Source organism: Mus caroli, unplaced genomic scaffold, assembly GCF_978045245.1.
Source record: "Mus caroli unplaced genomic scaffold, Mus_caroli_1 scaffold_1, whole genome shotgun sequence".
Classification (NCBI taxonomy): Eukaryota; Metazoa; Chordata; class Mammalia; order Rodentia; family Muridae; genus Mus; species Mus caroli.
Genome location: NW_028227256.1, coordinates 168,383,006 through 168,404,806, shown reverse-complemented (window position 1 = coordinate 168,404,806; position 21,801 = coordinate 168,383,006). Strand labels below are relative to the sequence as shown.

At 48.5% G+C, this 21,801-nt stretch overlaps 1 protein-coding gene across 1 annotated transcript in view; it reads right to left on the bottom strand.

Annotated features, from left to right (window-relative positions):
• The window catches only part of Olfml2b (olfactomedin like 2B), a 40,126-nt gene extending 20,508 nt beyond the window's left edge, over positions 1-19,618 (bottom strand). Inside the window, exons 1-4 of the mRNA XM_021161521.2 lie at positions 19,049-19,618; positions 16,171-16,434; positions 14,308-14,415; positions 1,565-1,741 (exon numbers count right to left, since the gene is read on the bottom strand). Of these exons, the coding sequence (XP_021017180.1) occupies positions 1,565-1,741; positions 14,308-14,415; positions 16,171-16,434; positions 19,049-19,222 (723 nt within the window). The 5' untranslated portion in view covers positions 19,223-19,618. The remainder of the gene's footprint in view (positions 1-1,564; positions 1,742-14,307; positions 14,416-16,170; positions 16,435-19,048) is intronic.
• Positions 19,619-21,801: the final 2,183 nt, after the last annotated feature.

The following is a 21,801-nucleotide window of genomic DNA, read 5'->3' as shown; positions in this document are numbered from 1 at the left end:
CCACTATAATAAGTTTCTTTACCCAAGAGTTCTGAGCCTGTAAGCCGGCAATGGAATTTGGTGTATAGAGTGCTTATCTTGCCCAAAGTCCTGGGTTTAGTCCCTAGCACCGCATAGACCAGGCATGATAGTACACACTTGTAGTTGCAGCACCTGAGACTCTAAGGCAGGAGAATCAGTAGTTCAAGGCCATCTTTGGCTACACAGCCAGTTTGAAGTTAGTTTAGGAGAGATGACACCCATCAACTAACCAAACATCAAGAGTTCTGAGCCTACACACAAAGCCTTCCATCCTCTCTACCCAAATTTACGATAACCCAGGCAACAGAGTCCCACAAAGCAATGTGACCTGCTATAATTTGGATCTTAAGTCTATTTATTGAAGGCTTGGTGTCTAGTTCATGGTGCTATGAGGTAGTGCAAGCTTTAAGACATGGGGCTTAGTGGGAGAAGTTAGGTCATAGGGCCCTGGCCTCTTCTTCTCTTCCTTTGCTTTGCTATGCCCTGGGGTGACTGGTAGAGCTTTACCACATACTCCCCACCCAAAGCAATGACAGTGAACTGAAACTTCTGAAATCAAGGCCTTTGACCATTCCTCTTTTTTAGTTGATTATCCTCAGGTAATTTGTTATAGTAGCAGAAAGCTGAGAAACACACTTCGCAACCTTTTACATATCATAGCACACAAAGAACCAGCTCAATCTCTAACCTAGGCTCTGCCCAACACATACCCATCATCATCATCATCATCGCCACATAGGCCTGTCTGTCCTGGAATTCACTATGTAAACCACGCTGGCCTCAAACTCACACAGATCTAATTGCCTCTGCCTCCCAAGTGCTGGGATTAAAGATGTGTACTAGAGATCCCGCTGCAAGTCCAGCTAGTAATTTTTAGGAGAAAGTCACGAAATGAAGAGATATTTTCATGCAAGCAGGTCTTGTGGCATGACTCAACACTATATTAGCCATCTTGTACAGGGCTAGCTTTGTGGTAGGGACACAAGTCGGTGGGAGGAACAGGGGTTGGAATGTTCTGCCTCTACTTTCCAGCGGATCCAGGCTCTGTACCCATCTGTAAGATGGGGATACTGACCTCTGTCTGGCCTGCTTTCCAGAACTGCAGTCATAACCAGACAGTGAGAAAGGTGACTAACGAGGCCCTTATAAGTAGGGGGACCATATCATTTACGATCTGCAAGCTAAGGCATTTCCAAGAGAGAGAAAAATGTGGTGTTCATAACGACGCTAGGAGAGATGCAAACATAGATGGTCCCATGTATGTCCTACAAGAGATGCTCAAGAGAGCAGCATGGGATATCGTGAGAACAGTACCAAAGCTCAGAAGACCCAGATTTGAGTACCAATTTCCACCCTTACTCACTGAACTTCCCTGGCTGTCCATGTTGGGTGAAGCTGGGCCAAGCCCTACCCATCACACCTATAGGGGTGTTACACAGAACTGAGACCCTGACCTTGGAAGGACTCAGCCCCGAGGAGCGCTTCCTCAAGCTGATCTCACTCTTCCAGGCCCAGGAGATACCCTGGCAAGATGGGGCCGTACCTCTGGGTGGGCGTAGGCTGCCGCCGCATCCCTCTGCAGGGCTGAGCGGATGTCTGGCATGCTCTCTAGGGTGTTGTCAGAGCAGTTCTCCTTGCCTAGCTTGTTCAGCTCCGTTCGGATTTCTTCCACGTCCTCTTTGATTTGCTCATTCTCCTTGGTGAGGTTCTTAGAGACTTCCTGAGGAGAAAAGAGTTTTTGAAAAGGGGAATGTTAAAATGTTTTGAAGACAGACAATAGGTAACTAGCAACCTCGAGATAGTCAGAGGCAGGGTGGCTTGGAGCATGGAGATTTGCAGCCATGGAAATGGGTCAGAGAATGGAGATAAGACATGGGGATGAGCTCAGAGTGGGTGATGTATAGACATGGGGATGGCTCAGAGGATGGAGCCAAGAAAAGATCAAGGCCCATACATGTGCCTAGCCCTGTCCTGGTAACCAGTGACAGGCGCCCAAGCAGCGTTTCCAGACACTCAACTGCTAGAAATACCCAGACTATCATAGCTCCCCTACTAATACCACTGGCATGGCCAGGGCACCCAGTTCTTTTTTGGTTCTTTGTGTACAGTGTTCCTGCCAAGTGATGAAGAACGATGCCAGCGATTCCATTCACTTGCTCAAGTGAATCAGGCATCCCATGTATGAAAGAAGGGCGCTGGGGTGATTTTAAAGAACCACACTTACTTTGCTTGTCTATAGGCACCAACCACTCCCCCTGCCTCTTTGGATCACTCACATAGAAGATGAACAGGCTGACCTCAAGCTTTCCTATCTGTGCATAAGGACGGCTGCCATGTTGGTGGGTGCCAGCACACTACCCCTGGTTCACACCAGGAAGAGTCAAAGCTGCATCTTGGTCAGCTGGCACAGAGGGGACAGGAGACACTCCAAATGCCCCTGGAGTCCTTGTCTTGGGGCTGGCTGTTGTCACTGAGGAGAGACACTGCTAAAGAGTCTCTACATGTTGGACACGACAGTCAGAACATCCATGCAAGAGGAATGTGAGGGCTGGTCAGATGGCTCAGTGGTTAAGAGCACTGATCACTCTTCCAGAAATTCTGAGTTCAAATCCCAGCAAACACATGGTGGCTCATAACCATCTATAATGGGATATGATGCACTCTTCTCTTATGTCTGAAAACAGTTACAGTGTACTCATTTAAATATAATAAATACACCTTCAAAATCTTTAAAAAAATAAGAAGGAAAGAAAGAAAGGGGAATATGGAAGGCAAGGTGGGAGGGCAGAACTGCAGAAGGTGGGCGTAGGTAGGATGTGAGTCACAGAGATTCCCTCTGTCCTGTGGTTAATTTTAAAGAGAGTGACTCCATAGAGCCCCAGTGTTGTTCAACTGCGGTTCTACACTAAGGGTTCCATGGGTATCTAAAATGTTCTACCGGGGCTTTTGCAGAGAACCCGAGTTCCGTTCCCAGCACCCACACTGGGCTACTCTGTATTCTGTATTATTCTGAAGCTCTCAACTCCCTGTAGCTACAACTCCATGGGGAGCTGTCGCCTCTGACCATCTTTGGGTTCCTTCATCCACGTCTACACACCCACACACAGACACACTGACACACACATAATTAAAAATAATAGAAGTAAAACCCTTTAAAATGTTGTTGTAGAGATAACAACATAACTCAACAACAACAACAACAAAAACTTGCTTGCTGATGACCTGGGTTCAATTCCGGGATATGGTGGAGGCAGAAAACCAACCACGGTTCCGTTGTCCTCTGACCTCCACATGCATGTTGAGACATGTGCACACAGGTGGGAGTGTGTGACAGTACCTGTGCATGCCCTCATGCATAAATAAGAAAGAAAGAAAGAAAGAATTTTTAAAGACAATGTTGAGGATGTAGCTCAATGGTTATAGAAGCCTTTTCTATCTTTCAAAAAGCCCCGGGTTCCATCCTTAGCTCTGAAAATAAATACAAACAAGTGTTCTGTGTAACCAGTACTGGTGGCCTAGGCCTATATTCCCAGCTCCACAGAACGCTGCAACAGCAAAAAGAACAGGGACTCCACAGGAGACCGACAGAGTCGGCTAACCTGGACCCTTGGGGCTCCCAGGGGCTGAACCACCAAAGAGTGAACATGGGCTGGACCTAGTTCCTCTGCACATATGCAGCAGATGAGCAACTTGGTCTTCATGTGGGTCCCCCAAACAACTGGAGCAGGGGCTGTCCTTAAGCCTATTGCCTGCCTGCCTGCCTGCCTATGGATCCAGAGCCCCTAAATGGACAGCCTTATCTGGGCCTCAGTGGGAGAGAATGTGCCTAATCCCACAGGGAATCAATGTGCCATGGGAGGGGGAGGTGTTTGACACCCAGAGGGGAACTTTCCCTTCTCAAAAGAGAAAGGGAAGAGAGAATGGAGGGGAGGGACTTGTGTGAGGGGGTACTGGGACGAGAGGAAGAGCTGATATTGGGTTGTAAAGGGAATAAATAAATAAATTTAATAATAATAATAATAAAAAGAAGGCTGCAACAAAATACGACAAGCTTGAAGCTAGCCTGGGATACTGAGCAGGCTCAAGGCTAGCCTAGGATACAGAGTAGGCTAAAGGCCAGCCTTGGCAAGTTACTGTCAAAATAAAAGACACTGAGCTGAGGATGCAGCCCAGAGTAGAGCACTTGCCTAGTGTGTGTGAGGCCCTCAGTTCAATACCCAGTTCCACAAGCACGTGCATGCAAAGTCAATGACAGTTAGACGTCGGATGTGCTCACCCTCGGGCAGTTTCTGAAGTTGGTAAGGTTAGTAGAGAAAGAAACCAAGCAAAAGAGAAGACATATTGTTCTCCACCTTTTACCAGACATGGGGCGTGCAAAAGCTCAGACATTTCCAGGCACAGCCCTGAAGCCTGGTAATGGTGCTACTAATGTCCTAGAAGGGAGCCTGGTGGCTCAGAGCCAAGGTGATGTTCGTATATCCAAGAAGACGGTGACACCCAGACACCGTGGCTCCAGGGCTCCTATGAGGGCCGCCCAGGGAGCCCAGTAGATTCTTGTTACATTTTCCAGGCTCCAAAATGGTCAGCACAGCATCCTAGAGCCATCCCATCTTGAGCCCTCAAACGGCTCACCGTGTTCTCTGGCGCTTAGCCCAAGCCAGACTCTCTGAATTGCACAGCGTCAGCTATGGCTGCTACAGTCTGTGAGAAAGGGTCTCGTGTGGAGAACTCACCCTGAGTGAGTGTGTGTGGTCTCTCCTGACAAGCTTTTGGAGCCGCAGTGGTTGAAACCATAGGTAAGGAGGAGAGTGCTCAGCTCATGCCTCTCTGCTGCTATCCCCAGCTCTGTGATCTTAGGCAAGTCATTTAAACTCTACCCATATCCATTTCCCATCAATAAAAAGTTGACATTACTGGCCCATTCCCTGTGCATGATTATAAAGATTGAATTTGATACATCTGATTGCATAAGGAAAATACTAGGTCGTTACTGTTCGTAGCATCACCGTTGGAACGGACATTCAGGCCTAACCTTTCATACTAGAGAGGCTGCTGAGGCCTACAGTAAGGATGGGATTTGGTAACTGTCATTTTAAAACACTGGCAGAGGGCTAGTAGGACGGCCTGAGAGCAAAGATAGTTGTTTCAAAAGCCCGGAGACATAAGTTCAATTCTCAGAGCCCACAGAAAGTGGGAAGGAGAGAAACAACACCACGAAGTTGTCTTCTACATGCGTGCTGAGGCATACATACACTTATGACACACACTCACAAGAATAATAAATAGCCGGGCAGTGGTGGCGCATGCCTTTAATCCCAGCACTTGAGAGGCAGAGGCAGGCTGATTTCTGAGTTCGAGGCCAGCCTGGTCTACAAAGTGAGTTCCAGGACAGCCAGGGCTATACAGAGAAACCCTGTCTCGAAATAATAATAATAATAATAATAATAATAATAATAATAATAATAATAAAAAGTGGCAGGGCTGACTCATCACCAGCCTGCTGGCCATTGCTCCTGAAGCTCACTTACTGTCCCACTCAAGGTACCCAACCAGTCCAGCCAGCCCTCAGCAGTACCAAGTGCTTTAAAGATGCCAGAGCAGCCTTACAGTTTGCTTTCAGGTGTACAAAAGGCCTTACAGTCATGCATCAGCTGAGCAAATCAGGATGCTGGGCTCTCACAGATCCTCACCACTCCAAGTATGGACAAGAGACCACCAGCACGCTTGTCAAAAATGCAAACTCCCCAGGCCCTTCCCAGACCTGCAGAATAACAACCTGCATTTCCCCAAGATCTCCAGGTGTGCTGGGTCCGTCTGGGAGTTTGAGGAGTGAATATTGCTTTAAAAAGAAGCTGCAGGTAGCTCTTAGAAGGAGTGAACAAGAAGTGGGGACCGAGCTGTTTGTATCAGCCAAGGTCATCCTGGGTGAGCGGAAAGGTTCCTGTCCTGGTCTCTGGAATCCATAATAACCAGCATAGAGCAGCTTCTCCTGCCGCGGCTTCTTATCCTGAGACAGAGAACAAAGCCGGACAGTGCAGAGACAGCTGTGTGATGTCTTTGTTAGTGCAGGGATGCTGAGGAGGGCCGTGTGAGGCGGCTTAGTGAGCAAGACCGGTGCTCAACCCACCCTGGGGAAGATCACCTTCAGTGAGAGGAAAGTAAGCAACAGGCCAAACAAGGAGCAAGCATGACCAGAGAACAGAACTGGGCAGACACAATGTAACATTACAGAGGCCAGTACTGACCCCCACCGAGGGCTGGGACAACACTCCCAGGGTGCGTTGTGTTCTCAGCCCCAGAACTCCACCCAAACTGTTACTCTCTTGGAGTGCTCAGGCTGGTGGGACATGTGGGCTTGAGTCTCTTCATTATGTGAAAGGCAGCCCCCCCTGGTTTCTGACACCCCTGAGCGTGGGCTTCAGCGCAATACTCTCTGGGCGGTCACAGCAGCCCACAGGTGCAACTCCTCCCTCCTGCCCACCGGGGTCTCAGGGGTTTGCTGCCCACTGATTTATAGACTTCAATCTCCTTTCTGATTTCAGCAAGGCTATTATTTGGGATTTCCACAGAGGAGGGTTTGAGGCAGGCCAGCTCTGAAAACCCAGAGGTGCTGTATAGTGAATTTCCCTCGTGGGAACAGCAAAGCCTGGTGGCCGCCTGAATAAACATTAGGCTGGAGGTGGCATCACCCCTCCCACTGCCATCAGCCTGTTGGGCTGAGCCAGCTGATGTCCCCAGGGCAGGAGCAGCAGCAGCCCCTTTGTGGCTACCTCCACTCAGACACCTCCCAGGCATGGCTGCTGGCCCTCCCTAAGGCTCTGCCTTCCTCACACCAAGGGCCTTTTGTGGGGCATTTCTTGGAGGTGTGGGGTGTGGCATTTACCCACTCCGAGTGCTTAGGATCCTACCCTGGCAAATAAGTGAACTGCATGATCTCATTCCTTGAGCTCTTCCCCTCTGGGACAGCTGTGACCATGACATTTACGATGTACATAACTTGCCTCACGGAGAGTGCATTGAAGACAGAGAAGGATGCCTATCTGGCTTAAGCCAGCATACTACATGGTCCCTGCCAAGGATCCTGGCACCATTAAGTGGAGGGTGGGGAGGGAATTGAAAGAGCAGGCACCCCAGAGGGCTGGAACAGAAGGCTGATCACAATTAAAGATCTGGACGCTTGGCTATGAGTCCCTAGACTAGGCAGAGCTAGGGAACTGGGGAGAGTTCAATGAAGAAGTGCCACATGCTAGAGAGACATGCAGTTAGGCATGGCAGACCATCAGCTAAGCCCATGCGATCAAATGGGTAAAGGTACCAGTGCTAGCTGTGGCTAGAGGTACAAAGAGCAGAGGAAGAGAGCGTGTGAGTTGGGCAGAGTCCCTAGGCAATGCAGAAACAACACATAGTTGGAACTGGGCTCAGCCTGGGTGTTCCTGAGCACACAGCTCAGTAGCTGGTCAGCAAACACTCTGCTGAGGTGTAGAAGCCAAAGCACCCAAGTCCGCACACTGGGGGGCGCATGGGGAAAGAGTGTCCTTGGGGTGCAAATTCTATCCTGAACTTTCATAGCTATTGGACGAGGGTGGACATGGTAGGTAGAGACAGAAGGTACCATTGATGCCTTGCTTAGGGCAAAACTGTTAGAATCAGGGAGAAAGGCGGCAGAGCTCTGGCATCTCTCTATGGCCTTGTCTTTCTAACCAGAACCAAGTAGAGGATGCAGGGAGAACGGCTCTGGAGTTCCCAGCCAGGCTATGTAACTAAGCAGCCAATGATACCTCTCCAGGCCATCTGGAGGAAGAATGAAGGCATCCACCGCACCCAGGCTTGCTACAGAAAACAGACTAAGGGTTGTGTGTGGCTTAGCGCTTAGGGTGAATCAGGCCTGGAGATGTATAGGTGATGCTGAATGGCCCTTACAGTCATAGAAGCAGATGTGCAGATGTGAAAGGAAAGAACTATGGTTGGTATGGCTGAGGCAGGCAGGAAAGAAAGGATCCTGGGATACATAAGATGCTTGGCAGAAGCAGCTGGGCCAAACATGTAGGCCAAACGTTGCTCCCAAGTCATGCAGCAGGCTACCTGGAAGATATAGCTAGGTGCACACCAGGCTCGAATACTGATAATAGCAAGCTTGAAGTGGTCTTGCAACAGTATTGTACACATGTGTTGGGGTGAATGGGGTCTACTGTCTCCTCCCCTTCTAAGCCCTCGGGGTTACAACCCAGAGCAGATGGCCAGAGACAGCCACCCCAGCTGACAGCTGTCTCCCAGCTCTTACCGAGGGAGCTGGAGTGAGTGGGAAGAGCAGCTGGGAGCAGCTGATGCTCCTGATGGCAGGACAGAGAGGCTGTAGCCCAGTCCCTCTGACCACAGCTGGTGGAGCAGGCAGACACGGTAAGGGAGCCACCAGCTGCTGCTCAAAATCCTCCCCCAACTAAACAGCTGCTGAGCATCCTGCGTGTATCAGGTGCTGCTGGGCCAGGACTGGAGAACAAAGGACACAACTACCCAGCTGCCCTCAGGAGACCCCAAACTTGGAAAGGGAGTCAGACCAGATAAGTCCTATATCCCCAGAGATGAGTTTCCATGTTAGTCGGAAGCCTCAGACACCCCCAAACCAAGCCATATGCTCCTTTATGTCCTGGCAGCTATGGGCTGTTCTTAAGCCAACAGATGGAAGGCTGACTCCTATACCTTTAGCCAAGAAGTAAGGCTTGCATTCCACAGTAGCAAATTAGATTTGAAGCATATACAACCCCAGGAGAGGTGATTTGTTGGCTTGAACTCATATTAAGATGTAAATTGAATTAAGGAAAGCTGAAATGTATATTGAAAACATCACTGACCCTCTGCCTCTGCCGAGTGTACTCTGCCGGAGACGCGATGGACCTTCCTCTCCAAAGACACACTTAAGGAAGCCACAAGGGAGAAAAGACTACAGAGATCCCTTCTGAAGAGGCGGTTTTGATCGGGAGAGTGAGCACTTGGGATGTTTTGATGGATGGGAGCCAAGGTGAGAGGGTCACTTGGAAAGCAACGGTTTCCCCTAACTCACTGCCAGCTTTGCACAGGTGAAAATTACATTTTCCTATTCGTTAGTGCAAATACATAGCCCCCGAGTAAGGAATGTTCCTCTGATGTTGCCTTCTGAGCCAGAAACACAGAAGCCAACAGAGTTTCAGATTTGGGGGAGAACGGCATCAATGCCTGAGCAAGGGTATCCTAGGGAGAGGGCTAATTCTGCACCTGGAAAACCCATCCGAGACTTTTAACCTTCCTCGGAGGCAATAGTATCTGGAGAAAATGCTCCCCAATGTCGTGCCCCCCACCAAATGCTCATCTGTGCACAGGGTCAAAGGAAAAGCCACATACCAGGAGGGGCAGAGCTCAGCAACAGAAATTGTGCTTCGAAAACACGTAGGCACGCATGTATTTGGTTTTGTTCCTTTGCTGTTGTTTGAGATGGTGTCTTAGGTTAGCTAGGCTGGCCTTGGACTCTCTATAGCAATATTGAATACGTGAATCACCTCACCACCAGCACCTAGAGGCTGGGATTACAAGTGAGCGCAGCTTGCTTGCATCATGTGTCTTACAGGTATGGGAGATGCAACCACACATATAGAAATGTATATACACAATGATAGACAGGCATATTTAAATACTTATACAAAAGCATGTATCTGTGTCCTGCGTTTGGAGGGGGGACTCCACAAAGATTTGCATATTTTATGCAAAACTCACCCCATAGAGCCTCCCCAAGAGAGCTCCCCTCCACTATGTCCTCTGCCTGTGAATACATCTGATCCTGGGAGCAGTATGCTGCACTCGATGCCACAGCCCATGCTTCAAATCCTGAGCCTTCAAAACCCACTTTCAGGCTTAGGCAGCCTGTAAGTCTCTGTAAGTGTCCTTGGTTCACCTGTAGCTCAGGATGAAAATCTTTTCTTACACTGAGTCAGTGCCACCCAGGTCTGTATGGAATGGGCGGGGTTTCTTGTTGTCTTTGGAAGCTATAGGTTTCCCTCCTGAACTTCTGATTCGCATCTCTCCTGGTATATATGTTCTGTGTCTGGCTACCTTTCAAATCCAACTCCCCCATCACTGTCTCTGAATTCTCCTCCCCTCCCCAGCCATTGGCAGAAGCGGGGCAGCTTGAGCCTGCCATGTTGAAGATGTTTGGCTGTTTCTTCTTGGTGGACTGGTTTCAGAAGCAGGGTGCATGTTTCAGGCCTCCCCAGAGTGACTAGGAAAGGTGTTTGGGGCTCAGATTTTGGAACTTAACAAAATGGTTTCACTCCAGTATAACCCCCTTCCTCAAATAGAAAGCCTGACATTTTCAAGTGCTGGTGAAGGTTCATATCTGCTTGAGGCAGGATAAACTTGTACTCACTTGAGAAGACTGTTTGACAACATTCCCTTCAAGTCTGAGACAGCAGTTCTCAACCTTTGGGTCACAACCGCTTGGGTTGCATATTCGTCTCGGATATTGGCATTATGATTCGTAACAGTAGCAAAATTACAGTTATGACGTAGCAATGAAATATCTTATGGTTGTGGGGTCACCACAACCCAAGGAACTGTATTAAAGGTTCACAGTATTAGGAAGGTTGAGAAGCACTGGTCTAAGCTAACTAATGAGCCATTCACTCCATTACTTGTCCTATGTAATAAAAACTGCAAGCAAGCATGTGCCAGGTTACATGCACAAGGCTATTCATACACAGTGGTGCTCCTGGGCTATTCTGAATCTGGAAATAAATCGCATGTGTACCATCACCAAATGGATAGAAAAATGCATTATATCTATATAGTAAAACAGTACACAGGAATAAAACTGGGTGGATCATAAGACACAAAAGCAACAGTTAAATGTTAACAAATGTGAAGTTGAATGATAGCAGCTCAGCACATACACGTTCGTGAAGACACACGTGTTCTGTAGGATTCTATGTACTCCAAGTTCAAACGTAGATGAAACTATCATACGTTAGGACTCATCCTTAGAGAAGAAACCTATACAGAAAAGCAAGGAGGGGACTGAGAGGTGGATCCGTGGCTAAGAGCACTGACTGCTCTTGCAGAGGACAGGGTTTCAGTTTCCAGCAACCACATTGTGGCTCCCAACCATCTGTAACTCTAGTTCAAGGGGATCTGATGCCCTCTTCTGACTTCTCTCCGTAAAACCAGGCAGGCATGCGGTACATATGCACTCATGAAGGCAAACACTCAAACACATAAAAAATGGAATAAATAAATCTTTAAAAGAACATTTTTTTAAAGGAGAAAGAACACAAGGAAGATGATATCAAGCGTCCCTGGGGGCAAGCCTGGGAAGGCGCAGGGGGTTGTGGGTGTGTGCTGACATCACCGTGTCTTCAGCTGGGTGGTGGGTCCTCAGAAGTTCTCATTATAGTGAGCTAGCTGTCAAGCTGTACGTTCACTGTGCATTTGCCTAAGCATGTATTTGTTTTCCTTCACTTAAAATAAAAGGTTAAACTCGGCCCCCAGGCAGCGCTGCCAGGGAGGATTTTACTGAGAGTGGGGAGGCTCTGAACCAGGGTTCACTTCTCTCTTCTTCCTTCCTCTTTCATCTGCAAATGAGATTTCCATGCCTACAGTCTCCTCTATGCCCAAGACAGATGTGCACACGTGTGCCCACTTGCACAGCCAAGCAGCCACCTTACTCTGAGAAGACGTCCCCTCCAACCTGACCTCTTTTAGTCTTATCTGACTTCCAGACAGATCCCCTTGGGACTCGAGAATCTGCAAGGAGTGGGATCAGAATGGTACTTCCATTCCTCCCACAGAGCCGGCCAGGCTGGAGAGAGAGAGTGTTTTTTCCATTTACCCAACATTCTGCCTTTTCAATTACTGCGTAGCCCAGACAGACAGGCTACACAAGCCCGATTCCACTTCAATCTAAGATACAGTGCTTCACGTCATGGGTCAAAAGACTCCTGTCAGCACAGTGACCCATCGCCTGAGATTGTCTGGTTTAGGGAAGGCTCCACAGAGCTGGATCACCATGCATATGGGTTACAGCCACAGTCCTGCCTAGAAACTCCCTTGGATAAACTATTGTTTTTAAACTCTGGTTAGGAAAAACTGATGCCTACAGGGCTGACAACAAGGATTCGAAGGAACTTCTGAGATTGATTAGAAAGAGCCCTGGACCAGACCCAGAAGGGCCTGAACCAGAACCCAGCCCTGGGCTTCTTTTTTTCTTGATTTCAGGCAAGCCATGGAATTTCCTGAGGGTTCACATCCTGCCCAACTCACAGAAACAAATCACTAAATGTATATGGAATGTTTAAAAAAAAACCCTGCAAAATGCTGTGTAAATATAGGGATTATTATTATAAAAGTCCAGCGCTGGCTACTAAACAGGCAAGGTTTGAAAAGAGATATATACTCTTGTCACTATGACGATTGAGACAAGACCCCAGAGTGACTCAGTGCCACCCTGCTGGGGCATTGTACTGCACCAGACTCCTCCCACTTCTAACCTTGTCCAGAGGAGGGTCTGCAGCAGCAGAATGGGCTTGGCTGTTCTGCAGAGTCCATCCCACTGGCCGCCTCTGAGGCTGGGTGTCTGACCTTGGCCTCTAGTGTCCTCTCACAAAGCTATCTTTCCCAAGCTGTGCTTGCTAGAAGGAATGGAAACTATGTGGCTGTCAAGGTCAAATAAAAGTAGAAGAGGTGGCCGTCAACTGGTTTTCTTAAAGCGACATCCCATATTTGGGCAGTTCTAGGGGACTCTGGGAACAGGGTGCTTCCAAGCTCTGGATTCTGGTCGGATCTCTTCAGAACCAACCCATCTGGGAGAATAAGGAAGCAGTTACCATAGGGAGGGTGCTGCCTCGGCATGGATTCTGTTTTGAGGGAGATGGTAATGAGCAATCTGTCTCAACATTCTAGCTACCACAGACCTGCCTCTCCAGACAGTCCCTCTGGTGAGAGAGGGCAGAGTAGAGGGGGTGATGCAGTCTGTGTGTGGCTGCCTCACTCTGTCTGCAGACCCAGGTTGCAGACCTTGGACCCTCCATAGCACACTTGGCATGGAAGAGTCTAAACTTACAAGTGGTGGCAAGAGAACCTGAGTTAACTTTTTGGGAGTGTGTTTTGAGACAAGTCTTGCTATGGAGTTCAAGCCTGCTTTGAATCCTCCTGCCTCTGCTTCCCAAGTGATGCCCCATTACAGGCATGGGCTACCATGACTGGCTTTTGGGAAATTAAAAATCTCTATCTCTTCCTCCCACCCCCACCACTGCTCCTGTGTGTGTGTGTGTGTGTAGTGGTGGTGGTGGGGGGGGCGGGTCCCAGGGATTAAACTCAGATAAAGAGGCAGGTATCAAGCACCTTTAACCAACTAAGCTATCTCAAAGTCTCACAGGCCTCTCTGGGAATACCTTTTCAGAGTGAAGGGAATGTGAGCTAGCTAATGATGAATGCTGTGGCTCGTCTTCTCTGGCCCAGTATTCCTAGCAGTGCATTGTGGGAATGTTTATCTTCATCTCTCTTTGGTCCTAATCCAGATGCTGCATTTAATTTAATGAGTCTTGAAGTCATTCCACTATGGCCAGTGTGCCTTTTGTCCCCTGGACAACCATACAAAGTGGGCAGGATATCATGAGTGGGGTGGGGTATAGCTTCTTAGTAGTGGCAGACAGTCTACCTCGCTCTGCTAACCCTGAGTCTGCTGTTCTTTTTGCATAAATTAGAGATCCTTCCTTTCTCATATCTATCCATCATTCAGAAAAGAACCTCAGATTTGCCATGATAGAACCCTCAAAACCTATGCATTCCATGAGGAATATCGATCTGCTTGTGGTCATTGCATTATTAAATCTATCACTTAAAGCAATGGTTCTCAGCCTGTGGTTGAAACCTCTTTGGGGGTTGGTGTCAAACAACCCTTTCACAGGGGTCACATATCAGATATCCTAGCTATCAGATATTTATATTATGATTCATAATAGTAGTGAAATTACAGTTATGAAGTAGCAATAAAAATAATTTTGTGGTTGGGAGTCAACCTGAGGAACTGTGTTAATGGGTCACAGTGTTAGGAAGGCTGAGAACCACTGACTTCGAGTAACACTCCAAAAGTGATGTTATAGGTTTGTGCTTGAAGCAGCAACTGTTTGGGCACAAGAGCTAGATGCCAGTCAATAGCACCAGCCCATGGACTTTTTCCAGTAGGGCTGAATAAGGAACAGTAAAGTATTATATCCTTTGGGGGCTCGATTGCAAGAGAGATAGCAAGACTGGACTCTTCCTTACCTCCTCCAGTTTATCCACTCGCCCCACGAGTTTAGTGGTAACTGAATGCAGCTTTAGGAGGTCCAGGCCGTAGAAAGCACCTTCCAACATGTCTATAATTGTAGACAGCTAAGAAGCAAGAACAGAGGGTTAGTTAGTTCAGGGTTAGGGCCAACAGAGCCCCAGGGAGGAAGTTTCCTTTTAGATGTCCATGTCAGAGGCCCTACAGGGAATCTACTAGCCAGGAATTGAGAGGTGCCCTCAGAAGCACATCTGTGTAGGGAAGGACTTAGACAGGCCCCAGCTGGGATATGTATTCTGCCTTCAAAATAAGACAATTAGATGACCTTCCATGAACATATGAACAAGTGAACCAGAGGTCTAGCTACTTTCATGGGCTATCAGTGTCCGTTACAAAACAGGTCAGCCTTTCTTACCAAACTCTAAGCTTCTTGAGGGCCTTTTCACCCCTGTTCTCTCAAGATCTGTATCAGACCCATAATACTCAGCATAGCAGCCAAAAATGTTAACCCCTGGGGGCATCCTTCTGAAACCCTTAACTTTATCCTGGACTAAAGGCCCCGAAAGGCTCCCGAAGTTTTCTCAGTACAAAAAAAAAACCCTAAACTGATCCTGGAATAGAACCAGCCCAGTGGCCCATGTCTGAGGCAGTTACCTGCCTCAGGGCATGTAGCCTTCTTGTCTCTTCCAAATACTACCTTTCTCTGATAGTCTAGGCTCTGGCAGCATCCAGGGCTGGCAGAGTTCAGACTAAAGAGTAGACAAGATGCAGAAAAGAGCCTTTCTACCAAAGACCTGAGCCTGGAAGATGCTGGGCAATGTCTTTGTCATTTCTGCTTTCCATCTACCTCCTTGCTTCCACCACCTTCACTTCCAAGTGAAAAACTCCACACAGAAACACTGAACATTCAGAAAGTCTCCTTTCACCCCAGGGATCCCACAACTGATTAATATGATGTTTCTGATTCCTAAGTAGAAAGTTTGCCTGGTGTGGTCCTAGGAATCTCCCAGATTCCAACCTTTGAGCTGAACAACTCTGGCTCTAGGTTCAGAAAGTAGCTCTACAGAGCTACCACCTTGAGTCACGTGGCCAAACCTGGGCCATCTCTTGTCCTGTTGAACACTTCTCTGTTTAAAGAGCAATCAATGACTGTCACTGTGTGTACCAGCAGAAGCCATAGCTATCTCCCCTTATCTACTCAGTAAGTGCCATCCATCAGTTTTCTCAGACCCTCCAGGGCCCTCCACATTGTATTCAAGGAGGCTGAGCTCAGAGAAGTGAAGGAGGGTCACTCAACTTTGACTGGCACACAAATCAGTCTGAGGGTCCCACACTGCAAGGGAAAAAGGAAGAGCAGGAGTGGCTGAAGCCCTCAGCTGGCCATGGGGCTGCCCACAGAGGTCTAAATTTCCCCCACACTGCAGAACACTAGCTCAGGAGCAGTGTGAAGACCTGACCAGAACAGGTCATTCCAGTGATGGTGCCAGGACCAGAGGGCTCGTCCATTGCACTTTGAGTCTTACAGCTTCTATGTACATGGGAGACTGACAGAGAATTGTGACAGTGATTTTCCTGGAGAACACTGAGTTATTTTAGCCAGATGGTCCTGGCAGCTCCTCCTAGGCCTGGCCTCTCTGGTTCCTCTGGCATAGGGCATAAATTGCTCCCCCCCAACCCCGACAACCAGTCTCTCACTGACTCCAACTGAAAGTTTGTTAAATCAGCCTCATATCCACACTGAAGACTCCAGGGGCCAGGCCTGACCCTCTTCATAGGCTTTCCACACCCAGCTGTGAGTCTGTAGTTTCCTAGGTCCCGGAGGTACCCTCTCACCCCACGAACCGCCTCATACCAGCTCCTACCTTCAAATCTCGGCTGTCAGCCTCCCGAAGCTTCTGGAGCCTGAAGTCTCCCTCACAGGGATTGACGGCAGACGGAGGAGCAACACAAGCACATTTACAGGATGAGCCCGAGGTGATGGTTTCCACAGTGTAGAAGTCTTCCTTCCTGGAAGCCCCCTGGTTGATCCTCTGGCAGGCATCTCGGCCCAGCGGTCTCACCACACACTTGCACTGACAGTCAGAGCCCTCAGACACAGCCTTGACCTTGTCATAGTCTCCCAACAGCTAGACACAAACACACAAAGAGAGAGAGAGAGAGAGAGAGAGAGAGAGAGAGAGAGACTGAGCTGGAGGTATGCAAACGTGTGTTCCTCAAGGACGTGGTCATGTCATTTTGCCAAATGTGTTGCCCTAGCCAGAGACTGCATTCAGCCCTGAGCTGTGGAGAGAACAAGTCATCGATCATAATTCGCTGACACAGACATTTTCTCGAACACACTCAGGGTTCTTCTTGCATGAACCCTGAGTTCTTCTGCAACCTGAGGGTTGCAGGGTTCTTCTTGCCTTGAAAAGATGTGTATTTCACAGCAGGGCCTTAACCTTTTAGCATTAAAAGAAGAAAAAAAAAACCAAAACAAACAAACAACAACAAAACCCAAACCTCATTCTTTCAATAGCCCTGCCCCTCAGCTCCAATCCAGGTTTATATTAGAAATAGAGACAGAGTTCAAAGAGGGATCAGAAAACTGGTCTTTGTGAGGACTACGGGCTTCATTCATTCATTCATTCATTCATGACTTACAGAGCACCTCCTCACACCAGTACAAAGTACACTGAGTGGTAGTGATGGCCAGGCAAAGAGCCTGTTCCCATGGAGACCACTGTAAATAAGCTACCCAGACTAGTCAATGCTTCAAGCCCCTGAAGAGCTGAGATAACACTTGTGCTAGGAGCTGAGGCTCTATCCTGGATCTAGGGAAGACCTCTTGGAGGAGGTGGTATTTGATGTGAACCTTCAAGGATGGATTAGATTGACAGAAAGAGCTGGTAGAGGCAGAAAGAAAACAGGTCCAGGAGTTGGTAACTGTTTACATAGTCTAAGAGTTCCTTTGGCTCCTGAACCAAAACCCCAGGCCAAAACCAGAACAAAACTAGCTGTGCTTGCTGCTTCTACAATGTTAAACATTTCCTTCTGGGTACACGCTCCTCCCAGGCTCCCTATTCGGGCTCTCTACTGTTCCTACCCTGGGAGAAAAGGCCCCTCACCCTCACCCTGTCAGCCCCATCAACTCATCCCCAAAGCTAAGGCTCCCATCCTAACCAGGCAGAGGGGTTCCTTGGTTGACTAATGATGGCAGCGGGTGGGTAGGCTCGGAGCCTGCAAATGTTCCTTGCTGTCTGCGGGAAGAAGGCATGTAATGTTTTCCTTGAGACGGTTGGGTTTCTGCTAAAGCTAATGTTTGCTTTAGGATTGTTGTGAAATATAGACTCCACCAGTGGAAGCAGAGGTGTAGGTAGCTTGGGGTGACGTAAGCAGCCAGTCTCCCCACGTTGATAGTAAATCGTTCCCGTCTCCTTTCTGAAACTGCCTAGATTCCTATGCAGTCCTCCTTAGAGAACCCTGGATGGGTGGGTTCCTTCCCTTCAGGGGGCTCCGGTTTCAGGCAAGCTTTTGTTTATGGTTTTCCAGAGTCCCAGTGGGAGGGATTTGAAGTCTTTTCGATTTAAGGGTCAGTATGAGGTTATGGGTGGGCATAGGGCATATGTTAGCATAATTATTAAAAGAAGAAACCAGCGTTTGATCAACCCCAAAGTAGGGCTGACAGCTCTCTCTACGGAGAGAGAAGACCCAGACTGAGGGCCTGGAGGAGGTACAGGCAAGGCACTCAGCATCCTTTCTCGGACAGTATCCATCCCGAGGACCAAGGAGACGCCCACTGTACATCAGCATGCCAGCTTTGGGAAGCAGGAGTGCCACATAAGTATGAGAAGCGTCCCTTTCAGCTCTGAGAAGCAGGCTGGAGCATGCTGGAAGCCAGGCTCTCCCTCTTTCCCTTTTAGCTTCTGCTCTTCATCTCTGAGAGGGCTGGTAATCAGGGTGTTCTGAGGACTGAGTTAGTTCATAAACGGACACGCTACAGCACGCATCACCATCCTGGGTCGCTTGGCCCCCTCTGGGAATCAGCCACAACTGTGTGGCTCGGCACTGACACTCCACTCCAGGTACACCAGGTCTTAACATAAACCCCTCTGTTTTGGAGTCCCCCTCATAAGCATCACACACTCTGTCTTCACCAAGTGCTTCTGTCCGAGTGTCTCCTCTGAGGTCATAAACCATCTTCCATGGCTTATACCTATACCATCTGCCTCCTTTCCAACCTGTCCTCCTGTTTACACATTCCAATTCTGACAGGCAGTCTCATAGGCAAGAGGGACTTTTCACAGCCATTACATCACACACACACACACACACACACACACACACACACACACACCTTTCTTCTCAATGGTATCTTCCTTTCCTCTCCTTTCTCCTGACTTGGTAAGCCTGAAACACTCCACAGTTGTGACCCATGCCCTTACTTTTTAACACAATACTTTAACACAACCCAACAAAACTAAAGTCAGGGCGGTAGAATCTCCACACTTAGTGCAGGTAAGAGGGACCAGAAGTTCAAGGCTAGCCTCAGCTATAAAGTGAGCTGGAAGCCAGCCTGGTCTACGAGAAAGCCTGTCCAAAACCAAACAACCAATATAGTGTGATAAACTAAAAGTAAACATCCATTTCACTAAAAATACAGAGAAAAATAGCTGCTCATAAATCCTTCATCCAGGACCAGCCTCAGGTCCTTGAGGTCCCCCAAGGCAAGAGGGGTGGGCACGAGATTCCTCATCCTACCTGAGATAAAACGTTCTCCTGGTTGTCCGCCTCGTTTTGCAGAATGTCATCTTCCGTGGGCTCCACTGTTTGCACATCGGGGGGCTCGCTTGTCCCTGTGGGAGGTGTAGTGGACCCCCAGACCTGTGCCACCACCAGAGCAAAGCAGAGAACCAATGACAGGGGATAGGCCATGAGAGATGCACAGTAGGGACTTTAGTCCCTACAGAGACCACCTTGGGTCGGGGGTCTCAGCAAAGACAGGCTGGAAGGCACCTTCACTGGAGTCCGGAAGAGTAGCTGCTCGGAGAACCGTCTAACGTCTAAAGCTGGGTGTGGCTGAGTGGAGCAGGACTGTGCTCCCCAGAGACCCTGAACATCTCCTCCCAGACCCCAGCAGCTTAGACTGCAGAGAGGTCACAAGAAAGAGGTGACTGAGGGAGCAGAGGAGGGCGCCGGCTCGACGAGGGCAAGCCGCAGCAGTGTGAGCTCAGGTGGAAAGGCTAGCGCCGGGAAACTCGGGACACACGGAGACTGGGCGCAAGACGGACAGCGACCACAGCGCAGGAGGCAAGGGAGGACTGCTGGCCCAGGGCGCCGCGGGGCTGGCGCGGAGGAAGGGCGGAGCCTCTATTGTGCCGGGGCAGAAAGATGCAGCCAGTGACGGCCCGGAGGAGGAGGACCGGGAAGCGCACAGACTTGGGCGCTGCGCCCGGGGACCCCGCCTCCTCCCGGGTTCGGCCACTGCGCTTAAGCGGGCGCGGGCCGGCGTGGGAAGGGCGCTGCTGGCCTTGCATTTGATTGTAGATGCTCATCCGAGAGGGACTTCGTGTGCCTTTTCTTCACGCCCGAGCTCCGGCGGAGCCCTGACTTGCTCCCTGGACTGCAACCGGGACAGCGGAGAAACACGATCTCTTCTCTTGAAGTGTTTTGTTGTTGTTGTTGTTGTTTTCCAGAACTTGACTCCATCCGGAGTACGGGAAGCTTTGAACTTACGAACAATTGTAATCTTCATGTCTGCTACAACCTTAGAACCTGATAATACCTCCACCCAGAGGTTGCATCTTGAATCTCTGACAGAATGTGGCGGGAGTTGGATACATTTTTAAAATATGGAGAGTGGCTACAGGTCTCTGCTGTCTCTGCTGTTCTGCTTGTCCTGGTGACTTCCCAGAATCAAACGCCTACCACAGGGAATGTCTCTTGCAATCTCCGTGGTTTGGGACGGATGGACAGGCCTCTCTATCTGGCCAGATAATCTCTAAAGGGTTTATACATGCAATGGTGTGGTCCTTTTTTGGGCTCTTTAATTAGTGATCCTGAATATGCCTACTATGAAGATTAACAATGTGTCACTTTCGGAAAGAGCATTATGTCTTCTGGGACAATTGCCACTCTGAAATACTCAGCAGAGTCAGGTCAATTCTGAGGGTCTCTAGCCGAGCTGAGCATGGCAGGCATGGCTCTGGCAGGCCTTGCCTTCTCCTAGCCCATCTTCCTTGTTAAAAAACCATTCCATTACATTCCTAAAGCCAGCCACCAAGATCTGGTCCCCCTTTTGGCCACTTCCTGCCCCCTGAGGCTATTAAGAGCCCCTCCCTTTGGCTGCCCCAATTAATCTGTACAATCAAAATTAAACCCCTCATCTAAGCAGGGGGCTTCCCCCTTTACCTTTTATAAACTGTCATTTGCCTATGTGCCACATCTGCCTCCTCTCTATCCAGAGGCAGTCCTTTGTCCCTCCGGGGCAGAGATCTCGTCTGCTTCTCCTTTGTTACTTTCCCCTTCTCCTTCATTCTCTATCACCTGACTTGTATTCCCTGCCCTTTGTTCCTTTGGGGCAAATAAATCTCCTTTGGGCTGAGAACTTGGTCTTGGGATGTCTTGTGCTGGATGCATATCAATCCCTTCAAATGCAAAGACCTAAAAGATATTCTACCCCCTAGAGAAAACCGAATACTTTGTTCCTAATGCTAAGCAAAGAGGTTGGGATAATGAAAGTAATAAATCAAGCAGAAGCAGACTCCAGCTTAGATATGATAGTTGATAGAAGTGTAATGTTACCATTTATTATTACTAATATTATCATCTCTTGATAGGGATACAACTCAGAGTCTCCAGGAGCCTAGACAAGCTTTCTGACACTGAGCCACTCCCTTGAACCTAATAATAACAATAATTACTATTTTCTTAAAAAGAGAAAAGTTTGTGGAGAGAAATCCAAGTCTTTAGGTGCAGGAATGCTACACATATACCTTTCTACGAACACTATCAAATCTTGTATGAAACTAGGTGGTGGTGGGGTGGTTAATACTATATACATATATACATATATAGTAATATATATATGTATACATATATACATATATAGTAATACTATATATGTGGTAATACTATATATGTAGTTAAAAAATGTTGAGGGGCTGGAGAGATGGCTCAGCGGTTAAGAGCACTGATTGCTCTTCCAGAGGTCCTGAGTTCAATTTCCAGCAACCACATGGTGGCTCACGACCATCTGTATGAGATCCAATGCCCTCTGCTGGTGTGTCTGAAGACAGCAACAATGTACTCACATACATACAATAAATAAGTCTTTTAAAAAAATGCTAAGGGCTGTCTAAGCCAAAAGTGATGGTTAGGCAGCTAGGTGTTTCAAAGAGAAGATAAGATGCCCTTGCAATAGGGGAACATGAACAGGGAAGTGCTACAAAGAAGCATGGGGACACCCCTGCCCCAAGCAGCATAGGACAAATGCAGCATAGCTTAAAGAAGCA